Source organism: Taudactylus pleione, unplaced genomic scaffold (assembly GCF_031769625.1).
Source record: "Taudactylus pleione unplaced genomic scaffold, aTauple2 ptg001318l, whole genome shotgun sequence".
Taxonomy (NCBI): Eukaryota; Metazoa; Chordata; class Amphibia; order Anura; family Myobatrachidae; genus Taudactylus; species Taudactylus pleione.
In genome coordinates this window covers 720,258-741,426 of record NW_028285718.1, presented here as the reverse complement: position 1 = coordinate 741,426, position 21,169 = coordinate 720,258, and the positions used below count along the sequence as shown (strand labels likewise).

The following is a 21,169-nucleotide window of genomic DNA, read 5'->3' as shown; positions in this document are numbered from 1 at the left end:
GAGCAGAGTGCACCCTCAGTGAGTGTAGCAGAGCAGAGTGCACCCTCAGTGAGTAGAGCAGAGTACACCCTCAGTGAGTAGAGCAGAGCAGAGTGCACCCTCAGTGAGTAGAGCAGAGTGCACCCTCAGTGAGTAGAGCAGAGCAGAGTACACCCTCAGTGAGCAGAGCAGAGTGCACCCTCAGTGAGTGGAGCAGAGCAGAGTGCACCCTCAGTGAGTGTAGCAGAGCAGAGTGCACCCTCAGTGAGTAGAGCAGAGTACACCCTCAGTGAGTAGAGCAGAGCAGAGTGCACCCTCAGTGAGTAGAGCAGAGTGCACCCTCAGTGAGTAGAGCAGAGCAGAGTACACCCTCAGTGAGCAGAGCAGAGTGCACCCTCAGTGAGTGGAGCAGAGCAGAGTGCACCCTCAGTGAGTGGAGCAGAGCAGAGTGCACCCTCAGTGAGTGGAGCAGAGCAGAGTGCACCCTCAGTGAGTGGAGCAGAGCAGAGTGCACCCTCAGTGAGTGGAGCAGAGCAGAGTGCACCCTCAGTGAGTGTAGCAGAGCAGAGTGCACCCTCAGTGAGTAGAGCAGAGTGCACCCTCAGTGAGTAGAGCAGAGCAGAGTACACCCTCAGTGAGCAGAGCAGAGTACACCCTCAGTGAGCAGAGCAGAGTGCACCCTCAGTGAGTAGAGCAGAGTACCCTCAGTGAGCAGAGCAGAGTGCACCCTCAGTGAGTGTAGCAGAGCAGAGTGCACCCTCAGTGAGTAGAGCAGAGTACACCCTCAGTGAGTAGAGCAGAGCAGAGTGCACCCTCAGTGAGTAGAGCAGAGTGCACCCTCAGTGAGTAGAGCAGAGCAGAGTACACCCTCAGTGAGCAGAGCAGAGTGCACCCTCAGTGAGTGGAGCAGAGCAGAGTGCACCCTCAGTGAGTGGAGCAGAGCAGAGTGCACCCTCAGTGAGTGGAGCAGAGCAGAGTGCACCCTCAGTGAGTGGAGCAGAGCAGAGTGCACCCTCAGTGAGTAGAGCAGAGTACACCCTCAGTGAGTAGAGCAGAGCAGAGTACACCCTCAGTGAGCAGAGCAGAGTACACCCTCAGTGAGCAGAGCAGAGTGCACCCTCAGTGAGTAGAGCAGAGTACCCTCAGTGAGCAGAGCAGAGTGCACCCTCAGTGAGTGTAGCAGAGCAGAGTGCACCCTCAGTGAGTAGAGCAGAGTACACCCTCAGTGAGTAGAGCAGAGCAGAGTGCACCCTCAGTGAGTAGAGCAGAGTGCACCCTCAGTGAGTAGAGCAGAGCAGAGTACACCCTCAGTGAGCAGAGCAGAGTGCACCCTCAGTGAGTGGAGCAGAGCAGAGTGCACCCTCAGTGAGTGGAGCAGAGCAGAGTGCACCCTCAGTGAGTGGAGCAGAGCAGAGTGCACCCTCAGTGAGTGGAGCAGAGCAGAGTGCACCCTCAGTGAGTGGAGCAGAGCAGAGCACCCTGAAGTAGCAGTCTGGCTGCAGAGCACATTCCTCTTAGCCGCAGCACCTCTGTCTCCCTCCGCACATTCCTCCCGGGAAGAATAAAGTGACGGCGGCGGCAGAAAAGAGTCCGCGGCCTCCTCACCCCTTGGCCGGAGATCCGTCCGCGCAGCCGCCACTCAGAGCCCGGTGCTGCAGCTGGGATGAGGCGAGTGTGGGGGCCCCTGCACCCCGGGGCCCGGCCATAGAGCGGCGGCATGGAGCAGTACGAGGAGGACGTGGCCCTTGCGCTGTATGACGGCCTGTGCCTGGGGGAGAGCCGGGGGGCCCGGAGGGTGAATGGCCAGTACCTGCCCCACTGCCCGTCCGACACCGGCCAGCTGAGGGAAGGGGGCATCTGCCGCTCGGAGGTGGCCCTGCCCTGCTACTCCGGCCTGCCCGACAGGAACAAGAGGTACTCGGCAGAGTTCTATAGAGGAAGCTACGACGGGGTCCCCCTGGCGGCCAAGCAGGGGGCAGGGGGTAAGATGGGCAGTGCCAGCATGGTGGGGCATTGTGCCAGCAGCAACAGCAGCAATAATACCCTCTGCATGGACAGGTTCTCCAGCCCCAGGTCCAGCCTGGTGGTGCCAGGGCAGGGTGAGAAGTACCCCAGCCTGGGGCAGTATGAGGGGGCAGTCCTGAGCCCCAGGTCCAGCTATGCCAGTACCGCCAGTGACACCAGCAAGCACTCCAGCCCCCGGGCCAGTCTCACCAGCAGCAACCGCACCAGTGGCATCAGCATGGGCTACGACCAGAGGCACATCAGCCCCAGGTCCAGCACCGCCAGCCCCAGGTCCAGCTACTCCGACTCGCGCTATGTGCCCACCGGGAACCCAGACCTAGATGGGGTGGTGGGTCACGGGAGCCTGGTGAGCCCCAGGTCCAGTATGTGCCTACAAGACGGGAGAGCTGCCACCCTGGGGAGCTGCAACCCGTCTGTGGTCAGCCCAAGGTCCAGCATTTCCAGCCACAGTTCCCGCAGTTCCAGAAGCTCCAGGGGGTCCATGGGGGCATACACTGATCTCCCAGTACCCTCCCCCAGGTCCTCTATGCTGGGGCCCAGTGTACAGGAAGAGACCCTCATGCAGGATCCTGGAGAGACTTGTCACTACAAAGTCCTCACCCAGTCTCCACCGAGACAGGAGCAGCAGCCACCGCCGCTGCCCCCCAATCCCGAGCCCAGCTCGGGGGCATCCTACAGCTTCAGCTCCGCCAAGGGCTCTGCCACCGTGCACAGGTTTAAGGTTCCTTACCAGGTCACCCCGTCCAAGGAGAGTGGGCCCAGCCAGGCGGAGAAGAGGTTGGAGGCTCTCACCCTAGAGTTGGAGAAGGAGTTGGAGATGCACATGAAGAAGGAATACTTTGGTGAGTTACATACATTACCTGAGTGTTGTAGTTACGGGACCTGGAGCCCGGTCTCTGGGGAGCTTTGTAGGATATATCTGACAGTGCGTGTACACATACATACATACATACATACATACATACATGGACGGTACTCGGACTCCCAATATAATAGTTATAAAGCAGGTTTTGCAGTCAACGTTTCAGAGATTTAATTACTCTTTATTCCTCGTATATAATATAGTGGTCTCTGCACCCTCTTTCTTCATGACTGTGTGATTGTGGGGTCACGTATGTTGCTTAGATGAAATGTGGCGTTTATCATGCAGTTATGGAATAATCGTCCCTGCTGTATGATATAAAGTGCTGGCGTTGTACACGTAATGCTAATAATAATCTGTGCGCGGTGTTGGTGCTATCTGTCATTACTATATCACCCGGGCCATGTTTGGTCCAGCAGACCTTCCACTATCTGTGCTATTCTGCGTTCCACATCCAGGGTACCCATCATGCAGTGCAGCCTCCTCCAGCCTGGAAGGGGTTAACAGTCTGAGTAATGACCAGACAATAGGGGCTCTGTTCTACAACCTGGATTGCTACAATGTATATCTCCTGATTTAACTGTACATGCGCCAGGCATGCCATCTGGGCATGGGGACGGGGATTTGGTTGAATTGTGCTGGTGACGCTGACCTCTGAAGTGGGTGTACGGCGTCAGGATGGGCTGGAGCCATTGCTGGTGCCTCTTGGCGCACATTAGTAGATGTATAGCAGCTCAGGTTGGTAACATGTGAGCCGGGCGTGATTTCCTGGGACGGTTACTACGCTCCTGTCCATGTCAGCGCAGGAACCATATGGGAACGTTGGTAGACCCTGCTTGTTTGCACAGTGTTTCATTGTTATGGGGAAGATTAACAACAGACCCTGAATACGGATTTATTTTTCTTACTACTGTAACTTCATGTTGGGCAGATTAGAGTGTTAGCTCTGATGAGCAAGGATGAATCTTCTGTGTTGCACCTTCTATATTGTGGTCTTGTTCTCTAGGTCAGAAAATGTTGTAAATTTCAGGAATGTAACTCAAACCCGTTATATTAGGCCCAAAAAAAGTCATCTCCGAACCAAAATGTTCTGCTAGCACATACAGTACATACATACAGTACTCACATCACCTACATACAGTTCTCACATCACCTGCATACATACAGTGCTCACATAACCTACATATACATACATACAGTACTCACATCACCTGCATACATACAGTGCTCGCATAACCTACATATACATACATACAGTTCTCACATCACCTGCATACATACAGTGCTCGCATAACCTACATATACATACAGTACTCACATCACCTGCATATATACAGTACTCACATCACCTACATACATACAGTTCTCACATCACCTGCATACATAGTGCTCGCATAACCTACATATACATACATACCGTACTCACATCACATACATACAGTACTCACATACATACATACATACATACATACATACAGTACTCGCATCACCTGCATATATACAGTACTCACATCACTTGCATATATACAGTACTCACATCACCTACATACAGTTCTCACATCACCTGCATACATACAGTGCATACGTACAGTACTCTCATAACCTACATATACATACATACCGTACTCGCATCACCTACATACATACATACATACAGTACTCGCATCACCTACATACATACATACAGTACTCGCATCACTTACATACATACAGTACTCGCATACATACAGTAGTCGCATCACCTGCATACATACATACAGTACTCACATCACCTGCATACATACAGTACTCACATCACCTGCATACATACAGTACTCGCATCACATACATACATACATACAGTACTCGCATCACCTACATACATGCATACAGTACTCGCATCACCTACATACATAGTGCTCGCATCACTTACATACATACAGTACTCGCATCACCTACATACATACAGTACTCGCATCACTTACATACATACAGTACTCACATCACATACATACAGTACTCACATCACATACATACAGTACTCGCATACATACAGTAGTCGCATCACCTGCATACATACATACATACAGTACTCACATCACCTACATACATGCATACAGTACTCGCATCACCTACATACATAGTGCTCGCATAACCTACATACATACAGTACTCACATCACCTGTATACATACAGTACTCACATCACCTGTATACATACAGTACTCACATCACCTGTATACATACAGTACTCACATCACCTGTATACATACAGTACTCACATCACCTGTATACATACAGTACTCACATCACCTGTATACATACAGTACTCACATCACCTGTATACATACAGTACTCACATCACCTGTATACATACAGTACTCTCATCACCTGCATATATACAGTACTCACATCACCTACATACAGTTCTCACATCACCTGCATACATACAGTGCATACGTACAGTACTCTCATAACCTATACATACATACCGTACTCACATCACCTGTATACATACAGTACTCACATCACCTACATACATACAGTACTCACATCACCTGCATACATACAGTACTCGCATCACATACATACATACAGTACTCACATCACCTACATACATACAGTACTCACATCACTACATACATACAGTACTCGCATCACTTACATACATACAGTACTCGCATACATACATACATACAGTAGTCGCATCACCTGCATACATACATACAGTACTCACATCACTTACATACATACAGTACTCACATCACCTGCATACATACAGTGCATACGTACAGTACTCTCATAACCTACATATAAATACATACCGTACTCACATCACCTACATACATACAGTACTCACATCACCTACATACATACATATAGTACTCGCATCACCTACATACATACATATAGTACTCGCATCACTTACATACATACAGTACTCACATCACTACATACATACAGTACTCGCATCACTTACATACATACAGTACTCGCATACATACAGTAGTCGCATCACCTGCATACATACATACAGTACTCACATCACCTACATACATGCATACAGTACTCGCATCACCTGCATGCATACAGTTCTCACATCACCTACATATACATACAGTTCTCACATCACCTACATACATGCATATAGTACTCGCATCACCTGCATGTATACATACAGTACTCGCATCACCTGCATGCATACAGTGCTCGCATCACCTGCATGCATACAGTACTCGCATCACCTACATATACATACAGTACTCACATCACCTGCATACATGCATACAGTACTCGCATCACCTACATATATACATACTTACAGTACTCACATCACCTACCCACATGCATACATACAGTACTCACATCACATACATACAGTACTCACATCACCTACATACATACAGTGCATACATACAGTACTCACATCACCTGCATACATACAGTACTCGCATCACCTGCATACAGTACTCACATCACCTACATACAGTACATAAATCACTTGCATATATACAGTACTCTCATAACCTACATATACATACAGTACTCGCATAACCTACATATATACATACAGTACTCACATCACCTACATATACATACAGTACTCGCATCACCTACATATACATACAGTACTCACATCACCTGCATACATGCATACAGTACTCGCATCACCTGCATACATACAGTACTCGCATAACCTACATATATACATACATACAGTACTCACATCACCTACCCACATGCATACATACAGTACTCACATCACATACATACAGTACTCACATCACATACATACAGTACTCACATCATACATACAGTACTCACATCACCTACATACAGTACTCACATGACATACATACAGTAGTTGCATCACATACATACATACAGTACTCACATTACATACAGTAGTCGCATCACCTGCTTACATACATACAGTACTCACATCACCTACATACAGTACACGCATCACCTGCATGCATACAGTTCTCACATCACCTACATATACATACTTTACTCACATCACCTACATACATACAGTTCTCACATCACCTACATACATACAGTTCTCACATCACCTACATACATACAGTTCTCACATCACCTCCATATACATACAGTTCTCACATCACCTACATACATACAGTTCTCACATCACCTACATACATACAGTTCTCACATCACCTACATACATACAGTTCTCACATCACCTACATACATACAGTTCTCACATCACCTACATACATACAGTTCTCACATCACATGCATACAGTACATAAATCACTTGCATATATACAGTACTCGCATAACCTACATATACATACAGTACTCACATCACCTGCATACATGCATACAGTACTCGCATCACCTACATACATCACCTGCATACATACAGTACTCGGCCTACATACATACAGTACTCACATCACCTACCCACATGCATACATACAGTACTCACATCACTTAAATACAGTACTCACATTACCTACATACATGCATACAGTACTCGCATCACCTGCATGCATACAGTACTCACATGACATACATACAGTACTCACATGACATACATACAGTAGTTGCATCACTTACATACATACATACAGTACTCACATTACATACAGTAGTCGCATCACCTGCTTACATACATACAGTACTCACATCACCTACATACAGTACACGCATCACCTGCATGCATACAGTACTCGCATCACATGCATGCATATATACAGTACTCACATCACCTACATACAGTACTCGCATCACCTGCATGCATACAGTACTCGCATCACATGCATGCATATATACAGTACTCACATCACCTGCATACATACAGTACTCACATCACCTGCATACATACAGTACTCACATCACCTGCATACAGTACTCAAATGACATACATACAGTAGTCGCATCACCTGCATGCATACAGTTCTCACATCACCTACATATACATACAGTACTCACATCACCTACATACAATACTCGCATCACCTGCATGCATACAGTACTCGCATCACATGCATGCATATATACAGTACTCACATCACCTGCATACATACAGTACTCACATCACATACATATCCAGTACTCACATCACCTGCATACATGCATACAGTACTCACATCACCTGCATACAGTACTCGCATCACCTACATATACATACAGTACTCGCATCACCTACATATACATACAGTACTCGCATCACCTACATATACATACAGTACTCGCATCACCTACATATACATACAGTACTCGCATCACCTACATATACATACAGTACTCGCATCACCTACATATACATACAGTACTCGCATCACCTACATATACATACAGTACTCGCATCACCTACATACATACATACATACAGTACTCACATCACTTAAATACAGTACTCACATTACCTACATACATGCATACAGTACTCGCATCACCTGCATGCATACAGTACTCACATGACATACATACAGTACTCACATGACATACATACAGTACTCAAATGACATACATACAGTAGTTGCATCACCTGCATGCATACAGTTCTCACATCACCTGCATACATACAGTACTCACATCACCTGCATACAGTACTCAAATGACATACATACAGTAGTCGCATCACCTGCATGCGTACAGTTCTCACATCACCTACATATACATACAGTACTCACATCACCTACATACAGTACTCACATCACCTTCATACAGTACTCACATCACCTACATACAATACTCGCATCACCTGCATGCATACAGTACTCGCATCACATGCATGCATACAGTACTCACATCACCTGCATACATACAGTACTCACATCATACATATATACAGTACTCACATCACATACATATATACAGTACTCACATCACCTGCATACATACAGTACTCACATCACCTGCATACAGTACTCAAATGACATACATACAGTAGTTGCATCACCTGCATGCATACAGTTCTCACATCACATGCATGCATATATACAGTACTCACATCACCTGCATGCATACAGTACTCACATCACCTGCATACATGCATACAGTACTCGCATCACCTACATACATGCATACAGTACATACATCACCTGCATATATACAGTACTCGCATAACCTACATATATACATACAGTACTCACATCACCTACCTACATACAGTACTCGCACCTACATACATGCGAGTACTGTATGTAGGTGATGTGAGTACTGTATGTATGTGATGCGAGTACTGTATGCATGTAGGTGATGCGAGTACTGTATGTAGGTGATGTGAGTACTGTATCACCTACATGCATACAGTACTCGCATCACCTACATACAGTACTCGCATGCATACATACAGTACTGACATCACATACATACAGTTCTCACATCACCTACATACAGTTCTCACATCACCTACATACAGTACTCGCATCACCTACATACAGTACTCGCATGCATACATACAGTACTGACATCACCTACATACAGTTCTCACATCACCTACATACAGTTCTCACATCACCTACATACAGTTCTCACATCACCTACATACAGTACTCGCATCACCTACATACAGTACTTGCATGCATACATACAGTACTGACATCACCTACATACAGTTCTCACATCACCTACATACATACAGCACTCGCATCACCTACATACATACAGTACTCACATCACCTACATACATACAGCACTCGCATCACCTACATACATACAGTACTCGCATCACCTACATACATGCATACAGTACTCGCATCACCTACATACAGTACTCGCATGCATACATACAGTACTGACATCACATACATACAGTTCTCACATCACCTACATACAGTACTCGCATCACCTACATACAGTACTTGCATGCATACATACAGTACTGACATCACATACATACAGTACTCACATCACCTACATACAGTTCTCACATCACCTACATACATACAGTACTCACATCACCTACATACAGCACTCGCATCACCTACATACATACAGCACTCGCATCACCTACATACATACAGTACTCGCATCACCTACATACACGCATACAGTACTCGCATCACCTACATACATACAGTACTCACATTACATACATACGCCTGTAGCCCATCATTGTCTGTGTGAGAAGCATACACCCCATGGAGGACGTCCTATATTGAGTCACATATCTTGAGTATGTGGCCAATCCCTTCCCCAGGAGCCGGTGACATCACTGAGGCACAGGGATCCGATCCTAGTCCATCACCTGCATATTAGTGCGATGTACAATGTGTACGGGTGCTCGGCGAGTCAGCTGATCCGATATATCTGTGAACTACGTCATTCTTAGACCTATGCGCTGTACACACCCGGCGATGCACTTTTAAGGGGCGATATATCTATCAGTGTGTACCCAGCTTAAGTGGAGATGTCGGGATGTACTCTGTGTATAAGACCCATTGTAGGATATTTTGCCTCTGGGCTGGTGGTAGACCGGTCTGGCTGAGTATATCGGAATCGGCACCTAGCACAGGTATAAAGTCTCAGAGCGGCCATGGGAATGCCGGGACCGCTATTATTGTAATTCTCCATTCTACACTGAGAGAGTGAAGTATCCGAGTCGGGCTCCGGTGGCCGTACCAGTCTGCCGAGTCGGGCTCCGGTGGCCGTACCAGTCTGCCGAGTCGGGCTCCGGTGGCCGTACCAGTCTGCCGAGTCGGGCTCCGGTGGCCGTACCAGTCTGCCGAGTCGGGCTCCGGTGGCCGTACCAGTCTGCCGAGTCGGGCTCCGGTGGCCGTACCAATCTGCCGAGTCGGGCTCCGGTGGCCGTACCAGTCTGCCGAGTCGGGCTCCGGTGGCTGCACCAGTCTGCCATTACTGGACTGAGGGATTACTGTTCTGTTATCGCTCCCTGTCGCTGTATGTACATCGGGGGAAGCTGCGTGCGTTTTGAGTAGTTCTGTCTCTTATTTTACCTGTGCAAGAGATCCCCGATCTGACTGAATGGTCGGACTCTCCGCGCAGAGGCCCAGTGACCGGGATGACCCGTCCTGTCTGTGAGATGAGGGTTTAAGGCAGAAATAGATGACTCTGGCTCTCCAGCTGTTGTGGAACTACAAGCCCCAGCAAGCTATACTAGCAGGAGCCTTTATGTGCTGCGTGTGAGGAATAGGTTAGTATAAGATTCCCAGTGTCCTCCCCAGCAGCAGCACCAATAACCCCTCCACCCCGGTAACATCTTCTGCTGTAAGATGATAGAGAATGGGGATTATTACACGGGGCACTAGCGAGCGTAACATCTTCTGCTGTCAGATGATAGAGAATGGGGATTATTACACGGGGCACTAGCGAGCGTAACATCTTCTGCTGTCAGATGATAGAGAATGGGGATTATTACACGGGGCACTAGCGAGCGTAACATCTTCTGCTGTCAGATGATAGAGAATGGGGATTATTACACGGGGCACTAGCGAGCGTAACATCTTCTGCTGTCAGATGATAGAGAATGGGGATTATTACACGGGGCACTAGCGAGCGTAACATCTTCTGCTGTCAGATGATAGAGAATGGGGATTATTACACGGGGCACTAGCGAGCGTAACATCTTCTGCTGTCAGATGATAGAGAATGGGGATTATTACACGGGGCACTAGCGAGCGTAACATCTTCTGCTGTCAGATGATAGAGAATGGGGATTATTACACGGGGCACTAGCGAGCGTAACATCTTCTGCTGTAAGATGATAGAGAATGGGGATTATTACACGGGGCACTAGCGAGCGGCTGCATTGGTCTTACTGGGTAAATTGAACCCGTGTCGTGAGGACGTTTTTAGTTGGCGCTCCGCGCCGTACAGAATGTTTAATAACACGCCACGTAGAATGCTGCCTAATCTCGGGGCTGAGAAGGTTTTCCTGTCGCTCAGACCTGCTGGAGGTTTTTCTCTGAGAATTCCTTTCAGTCACTGAGCTGTTTGAGGTCATAGGATGAGGATCTGTCTACAATGGGGAATTCAAGGCGCACTCAGCACAAAGAGCACGTTCAGCCGGGCTGGGTGCAAACACAATGGCTCCACATTCCCGCTTCCATGGAAAGCCTCAGTGAGTGCATTCCAGCCGGCTGTGCCCGCCGCATTAACCCCTCCACGGCTACAGGTCATGCCTGTCCAGGAATCTGTGCGGGCCAGGATTTCTCAGATTCCTGCTCTGCGTTTCTTCCCGAGAGAGAAAACAGAGAGTAGTATGTGCTAATGTCCTACATGTGGCCCCTGTCTGATTGATTCATAACCCTTATCCGCTCTAGTGTTACCTAGCCTTAGCTGTCCTTACCAGTCAGAAATGACTCCTAGTTACTTGCTAGCTGCTGCCATATTTCAGTACTCTGTCCATATTGGGGATACGGAGATTGGATTGGCCCTGGGGCCGCTGTTAATCCGGTAATGTAGAAATGTCTGTTCCGTATTGAGGGGGGGGGGGGGTTCGCATTCTGTTGCTGTTGGTGCTATCTGGTGTTGGACAAAGACAACACGTGGATGTTACACAGGAGGAGTTGGGGGTTACCTAGGACCTCATTCAGAGTCGGTCGTTGCGGCCGCACGGTCGTAAGGTAAAAGGGGCCGGATATGCAAATGAAGCGCTCGCAAGTTGCGTCGTTAAGATAGGATCGTTAGCTGGTCGAGCGAGGGGAGGATGCGGCCTTAAGACTAAAAATACGCCCCCTTCTCGTACGCATTACACGTCATCTCCGGGCATATAAGGATTAATCGAGACCATCGGGAACCATCGGAACTTAAGGTTGACCATACCCTTTCTTTAAGCACTACGATCAGGTCAGTGTACAAACCTCCCATGTCACATGTGCCATGACACTACTTAGTTAATTATGCACTCCCATAAAACGCCGTTCGCATAATTAGGCACGCCTGCGTTCGGATCTCCACTCCCCCGTTCACAAGCACCTTCCCCTGTTACCACCCACAAACGCCTCATCCTGTCACTCAAACTAATCTGATCGTAATAGCTAGTTTGCGCACGCGCATTGCGAATTTTACGCATGCGCAGTTTAGCGAACATCGGTGGCGTACGACCGATTGGCCGCAACGACCCGACTCTGAATGAGGTCCTAGTACCCCTGGCTGTATTGTTATATCCGATGTCCTCTCTGGAGACAGACTCTGCGCTGAGCGGTAACGGGACCCCGCTGGATGTACAGCAGAATGTCACCCTCTTGCCTTTTGTCTGCGGGGCCTATTCTACAGCGAGGGACTGCGCTTACCTTTTGTCCTCCCAATTGAGGCTTCTTTCTTTTCACAAACACCTGTGGCATTGACACGAGAGCGAGGAATTCCTAGAATTCATCCAGAGCTGCCGGAGTCACCCCTCCTATTATCCCTTACAGGGCTGGACTGACAATGGTGGGGGCTGGGGAATAGAAGTGATTAGCAGGGGAGCAGACACCGCCTTACTGTTATTAATAGCGCTGATTTTCTCTTAGCGTGACGTTACCGTGTCAGCATGCGACGTACCAGACACCCCCAGGACTCACGGGGCGCAATTCAATTGTTTTGGACCCTCCTCGCGCCCGATGGAGCTATTCAATTGTTGCTCCTGTCGGGCGCGAACAGATGCCGGCGCCGGCATTTCAGCTCGCAATCCCCGGGGGGTGGCGAGCTGAAATGCGTGAAAAGTGGCAAACAGCACTTTTCGCGACGGCGCCCAGCACTTTGGTCGGATGTAGCCGTTTTACGCGGCTAAGCCCAACCTCTTTGGGCGCGATCGACACGTAGATAGGCATCAATTGAATAGCGCCCCACGATCACACGTCACTTTAGACGAGAGATCAGGCGTGCTAAAACAATTGAATTGCGCCCATTGTGTTGGGGTGAGGGCTTGCCAGGTATACCAGGATGTCCTTGGTTTGGTATAGGATTGTGTATATGTGGCCGTCTATGAGAGAGACTCCACAAATCTGATTCTTACAGGATATGAAGTTTGGGCAGGAAGCCTCATTTCCCTCCTGCCTGTAATGTACATGCAGCCCCTCCTGTTTGCTGACCCTATATTCTGCCCGTCCATTCACTGGCACTCCATTGAGACATGAGGCTCGCCGTACCCTGTGCCTCAAGTTATGTTGCTATTTCCTAGTGTATTGACGTGCATCCTCCTTCTCACCCGGAAAATGCCCTCCAGGTGCAGCAGGTAATAAATAGGACTGGCATTGGTGGTGCCCCTGCGTGAAGCCTCCTGGGTAGTTTATATCACCAGGGTACCTGCATTCTCCGGCCTACAGTAGCAGATATCTGCTAGTATGAGACGCATTGCCCTGCGCTAGGCGGAACTAGAGGATGTGGCCACAATGCGCCTCTGAGAATAGGATTTTGTTCTTCTGAGATAAAACTGTTTCCTCTAATTTACACAGAATGTGACTGAAGCCCTAACGCGCTCCCTGTGCGATCGTGAAAAGATGGCCGCCCACCTGATAGCACCGCGCGGTTTCACCTTCCGCAGCGCTCTCCCTGGATGTAATTATATAGCCCTGCCTTAGTTAAAATAAAACCTCAGTTGGCAGCGTGTGTGTGACCACTGGGCGTGCGCGAATCTTCGTGTCTTGGCTGCGGAGGCCACGGTCTGTAATTCACCAGCCACAAAGCCCTATTTATCCTGCAGAAAGCCGTCATTATGGCGGACATCTGGAGTCACAGGACTGAAATTAGCTGCTTCCCCTTAGAATAAACAGAGACACGGCGAGCCCTGTGTCGTGCCGGTACACGTCCAAATTGCTGCCGTCTCTTTTTGAAGTTGACTTTTCACTTGCGCTCTTGAAATGGTTCATCTCTGCGTCGTTGTTTTTGTCGACATGTTTTGCGCGCGACCGGCGTGGCCCCTACTGCTGACGCTGTGGGGTCTCCACATTTACTGAGTGACTTCTCAGGGGCCACTCGTTGTGCAGATACAGGGCCACACCTGGGAGCGCTGAATGCGTGGAGATGTCTATCCTGAGGGTACCTGGGATGCGGGGTATAATATTATTATTAGGGACACAGCAAAGCTGCCGTCTGGGAGAGCTCGGCCTGTAGGGACAACTGTAGTGAGTTATCACGTGGGATATTCTATTTATTATGTGTGTGTATATATATATTTATCTATATATATATATATATATATGTGTGTGTATATTATATATTCCATACTGTGAGTTATAAGGATATTACAAGTCCTATGACCATATAAAGCACAGGTGCTGCTGGTGGGACTTCGTATATCCATACTGTACAGTAGGGTACAATGGCCCTCATTCAGAGCCGTTCGCTATTTGCGGTCGTTCGTTTAAAAACAAGGGGTGGCTATTCAAATGATCCGTACGCACATTGTAGTCTGTTCACACCTCTAAGTCTGAACGAGCGAGCAAAACATACGCTCGTTTATTTGTTAAAAACGCCCCCTGGCCGCTCGCATCCTACGTCATGTCCGCTATTTATTAGATTAATCGAGTACATCGACCAGCGTATGAACTGCTCGCTATTCTTGTGGTTGGTGTTTGCTACCACAAATTTGCGAGCAGTTCTGGCTATAAAATAACCCAGTGACGTGAACAATGACGCTGCTGTTTTAAATATACACACCCATAAAACGCCCGTTTTGACCTTTAAGCACGCCTGCGTTCGGATCTCCACTCCCCATTTTCAAGCACCTTCCCCTGTTACCACCCACATACGCCTCATTCTGTCATTCAAAATAGCAGGCATTCGCTATATAGCGTACCAACGATTTTTGGCCGCACTGACTGGTTCGCGCATGCGTACTAAAAACCGTACGCATGCGCAGATGTGCAAACATCGCTCGGAACGAGCGTACTGCCGCTAACGAGCGGCTCTGAATGAGGGCCTATATCTCTTATAATATAGACATTCTAGGGAAGAATAGGGGCTAATGACAGAGTAATGGCATTGTCTCCATTCTCCTGACAGATGTATATTATGCTGTAATACAATATTATACTGAGCTTTCCCTCTGATTTACTATGACTGGATGATGACAGATTTTTGTCCCAAAATGACAATTCCTTATAAAATAAATAATAAAACTGTAGAGACCATACATTTAAATATGAATTTCTACAATTATATAACACGATATTGCATAAAAAATAACATGAAAACATTTTCCTCTGTAATCTGCTGATCTTTTACTAACACAGCCCTCAGTCCTGGCTGCGGAGGCTCCAGCATCAGGGCTTCCTACGTCCTATCCCAACGCCATGCACTGCAGCCTGGGGATAAAGCTGGGTACACATCTAAACGATGGTGCGATGTAACAATTTATCACATAGCTGTACATGATCCATCGTTCCACAACGCAATATATTCTTCCACGCGTCATATAACCAATATGGCCGTGCAGAGCATCAAATGGGAGGATGCCATGATTGGCAGGCGAGAGAGACGGATTGGGGGTACAGACCATACGATGGTCATGCAGAGTGTCCGAAAGTACCAAGATTGCACAATATATCGTATAGTGTGTACCCAGCATAACCTCTTCGGCTGCAGTGATGCGCCTGGCGCCTGGCTAATACATTTACCGTCCCCAGAACAAGTGAACCGGGGGTAACACACCGGGCAGTCACAGCTGCTGGACTTAATAGACACATTATTATATACACATTTACATTACGTGGCGCCTAGGGCCGATAGTACATACGGAAATGGTGCTGCAGCAGGATTAGCCCCCTCAGTGCCGCGGCCGCCATTATGCCCATGTGGGCCGGGTTTCCAGCCACACTTTTGATGGATCTGCAACAGAAAGTCAGTTCCGGGTCACGGGTGACCTGGGAAATGTGTCAGTGAGTAATGATTACACCTGTGCTCCTGCTGGGTGACCTGGGAAATGTGTCAGTGAGTAATGATTACACCTGTGCTCCTGCTGGGTGACCTGGGAAATGTGTGAGTAATGAGTACACCTGTGCTCCTGCTGGGTGACCTGGGAAATGTGTCAGTGAGTAATGATTACACCTGTGCTCCTGCTGGGTGACCTGGGAAATGTGTGAGTAATGAGTACACCTGTGCTCCTGCTGGGTGACCTGGGAAATGTGTTAGTGAGTAATGAATACACCTGTGTACCTGCTGGGTGACCTGGGAAATGTGTCAGTGAGTAATGACTACACCTGTGCGCCTGCTGGGTGACCTGGGAAATGTGTCAGTGAGTAATGATTACACCTGTGCACCTGCTGGGTGACCTGGGAAATGTGTCAGTGCGTAATGAATACACCTGTGCACCTGCTGGGTGACCTGGGAAATGTGTCAGTGAGTAATGAGTACACCTGTGCTCCTGCTGGGTGACCTGGGAAATGTGTCAGTGAGTAATGACTACACCTGTGCACCTGCTGGGTGACCTGGGAAATGTGTCAGTGAGTAATGATTACACCTGTGCTCCTGCTGGGTGACCTGGGAAATGTGTCAGTGAGTAATGATTACACCTGTGCTCCTGCTGGGTGACCTGGGAAATGTGTCAGTGAGTAATGAGTACACCTGTGCACCTGCTGGGTGACCTGGGAAATGTGTCAGTGAGTAATGAATACACCTGTGCACCTGCTGGGTGACCTGGGAAATGTGTCAGTGAGTAATGAATACACCTGTGCACCTGCTGGGTGACCTGGGAAATGTGTCAGTGAGTAATGATTACACCTGTGCACCTGCTGGGTGACCTGGGAAATGTGTCCGTGAGTAATGAGTACACCTGTGCACCTGCTGGGTGACCTGGGAAATGTGTCAGTGCGTAATGAATACACCTGTGCACCTGCTGGGTGACCTGGGAAATGTGTCAGTGAGTAATGATTACACCTGTGCACCTGCTGGGTGACCTGGGAAATGTGTCCGTGAGTAATGATTACACCTGTGCTCCTGCTGGGTGACCTGGGAAATGTGTCCGTGAGTAATGATTACACCTGTGCTCCTGCTGGGTGACCTGGGAAATCTGTCAGTGCGTAATGAGTACACCTGTGCTCCTGCTGGGTGACCTGGGAAATGTGTCAGTGAGTAATGATTACACCTGTGCACCTGCTGGGTGACCTGGGAAATGTGTCAGTGAGTAATGATTACACCTGTGCACCTGCTGGGTGACCTGGGAAATGTGAGGTCCTGAGGACTGAGTTTGAGAACCACTGCACTATATTATATCTTACTGTCAATTGAGACATTGTGGGAACAAACTGTCTTTTCAATCAAAGGATGATCCTTAATGTTAGTATATCTGTTCGTAGTCTGATTATGTGACACTTATTATACTACTCCAGTATAAATAATGTGTAGAGCTTGTTTTCTTGGGGAACAATGGTTTTTCCGTAATTGTTTAATATCTTGTTATATGACACTTGGATGATTGTACGTTACACTGATTTAGTGGGAGAATCTCCTTACAGTATGTGTCTGATTCTATACTTTCCCTCCTTGTAGTGCCCGACGGAATGATCCTAATGGCAAAACTTGTGAAATCTATCTATCTATCTATCTATCTATCTATCTATCTATCTATCTATATCTCATATCTCATATCTATCTATCTATCTCTCATATCTATCTATCTATCTATCTATCTATCTATCTATCTATCTCTCATATCTACCTATCTATCTCTCATATCTATCTATCTATCTATCTATATCTCATATCTATCTATCTATATCTCATATCTATCTATCTATATCATATCTATCTCATATCTATCGATTATTATTCTTATCGTTTATTTATATGGCGCCACAAATGTTCCGTAGCGCCTTACACAGTACATAAACAAGTTGTAGACAAGCGACTTGCAGAACAATACAGGACCAGGATCTATCTATCTATCTATCTATCTATCTATCTCATATCTATCTATCTCATATCTATCTATCTCTCATATCTATCTATCTATCTCTCATATCTATCTATCTCATATCTATCTATCTCTCTCTCATATCTATCTATCTCTCTCTCATATCTCTCATATCTATCTATCTCTCTCATATCTATCTCTCTCATATCTATCTCTCATATCTATCTATCTCTCTCATATCTATCTATCTCTCTCATATCTATCTATCTCTCTCATATCTATCTATCTCTCTCATATCTATCTATCTCTCTCATATATCTACCTATCTATCTCTCATATCTATCTATCTCTCTCTCATCTATCTATCTCTCTCTTCTCTATCTATCTCTCTCTCATATCTATCTATCTCTCATATCTATCTATCTCTCATATCTATCTATCTATCTCTCTCTCATATCTATCTATCTATCTATCTATCTCTCATATCTATCTCTCTCTCATATCTATCTCTCTCTCATATCTATCTATCTATCTCTCTCTCATATCTATCTATCTCTCATATCTATCTATCTATCTCTCATATCTATCTATCTATATCTCATATCTATCTATCTATATCTCATATCTATCTATCTATCTCTCATATCTACCTATCTATCTCTCATATCTATCTATCTCTCTCTCATATCTATCTATCTCTCATATCTATCTATCTCTCATATCTATCTATCTATCTCTCATATCTATCTATCTATCTCTCATATCTATCTATCTATCTCTCATATCTATCTATCTCTCTCTCTCATATCTATCTATCTCTCTCTCATATCTATCTATCTCTCTCTCATATCTATCTATCTCTCTCTCATATCTATCTATCTCTCTCTCATATCTATCTATCTCTCATATCTATCTATCTCTCTCTCATATCTATCTCTCTCTCATATCTATCTCTCTCTCATATCTATCTATCTATCTCTCTCTCATATCTATCTATCTCTCATATCTATCTATCTATCTCTCATATCTATCTATCTATATCTCATATCTATCTATCTATCTCTCATATCTACCTATCTATCTCTCATATCTACCTATCTATCTCTCATATCTATCTATCTCTCTCTCATATCTATCTATCTCTCTCTCATATCTATCTATCTCTCTCTCATCTATCTATCTCTCATATCTATCTATCTCTCTCTCTCTCATATCTATCTATCTCTCTCTCATATCTATCTCTCTCTCATATCTATCTATCTCTCTCTCATATCTATCTATCTCTCATATCTATCTATCTCTCTCTCATATCTATCTATCTATCTCTCATATCTATCTATCTATCTCTCATATCTATCTATCTATATCTCATATCTATCTCTCTCTCATATCTATCTCTCATATCTACCTATCTATCTCTCATATCTATCTATCTCTCTCTCATATCTATCTATCTCTCTCTCATATCTATCTATCTCTCTCTCATATCTATCTATCTCTCTCTCATATCTATCTCTCTCTCATATCTATCTCTCTCTCATATCTATCTCTCTCTCATATCTATCTATCTATCTCTCTCTCATATCTATCTATCTCTCATATCTATCTATCTATCATATCTATCTATCTCTCTCTCATATCTATCTATCTATATCTCATATCTATCTATCTATCTCTCATATCTATCTCTCATATCTATCTATCTCTCTCTCATATCTATCTATCTCTCTCTCATATCTATCTATCTATCTCTCATATCTATCTATCTATATCTCATATCTATCTCTCTCTCATATCTATCTCTCATATCTACCTATCTATCTCTCATATCTATCTATCTCTCTCTCATATCTATCTATCTCTCTCTCATATCTATCTATCTCTCTCTCATATCTATCTATCTCTCTCTCATATCTATCTATCTCTCTCTCATATCTATCTATCTCTCCCTCATATCTATCTATCTCTCCCTCATATCTATCTCTCTCTCATATCTATCTCTCTCTCATATCTATCTCTCTCTCATATCTATCTATCTCTCATATCTATCTATCTATCTCTCATATCTATCTATCTATATCTCATATCTATATATCTCTCATATCTATCTCTCATATCTACCTATCTCTCTCTCATATCTATCTATCTCTCTCTCATATCTATCTCTCTCTCATATCTATCTCTCTCTCATATCTATCTCTCTCTCATATCTATCTCTCTCTCATATCTATCTATCTCTCTCTCATATCTATCTATCTCTCTCTCATATCTATCTATCTCTCTCTCATATCTATCTATCTCTCTCTCATATCTATCTATCTCTCTCTCATATCTATCTATCTCTCTCTCATATCTATCTATCTCTCTCTCATATCTATCTATCTCTCTCTCATATCTATCTATCTCTCTCTCATATCTATCTATCTCTCTCTCATATCTATCTATCTCTCATATCTATCTATCTCTCATATCTATCTATCTCTCATATCTATCTATCTCTCATATCTATCTATCTCTCATATCTCTCTCATATCTATCTATCTATCTCTCATA

General features: G+C 45.8%; 1 protein-coding gene across 1 annotated transcript in view; it reads left to right on the top strand.

Moving 5' to 3' along the window:
- The first annotated feature begins 1,560 nt into the window (after nt 1-1,560).
- The window catches only part of LOC148443175 (Wilms tumor protein 1-interacting protein homolog), an 80,793-nt gene continuing 61,184 nt past the window's right edge, over nt 1,561-21,169 (top strand). Inside the window, exon 1 of the mRNA XM_088463126.1 lies at nt 1,561-2,846. Within this exon, the coding sequence (XP_088319252.1) occupies nt 1,697-2,846 (1,150 nt within the window). The 5' untranslated portion in view covers nt 1,561-1,696. The remainder of the gene's footprint in view (nt 2,847-21,169) is intronic.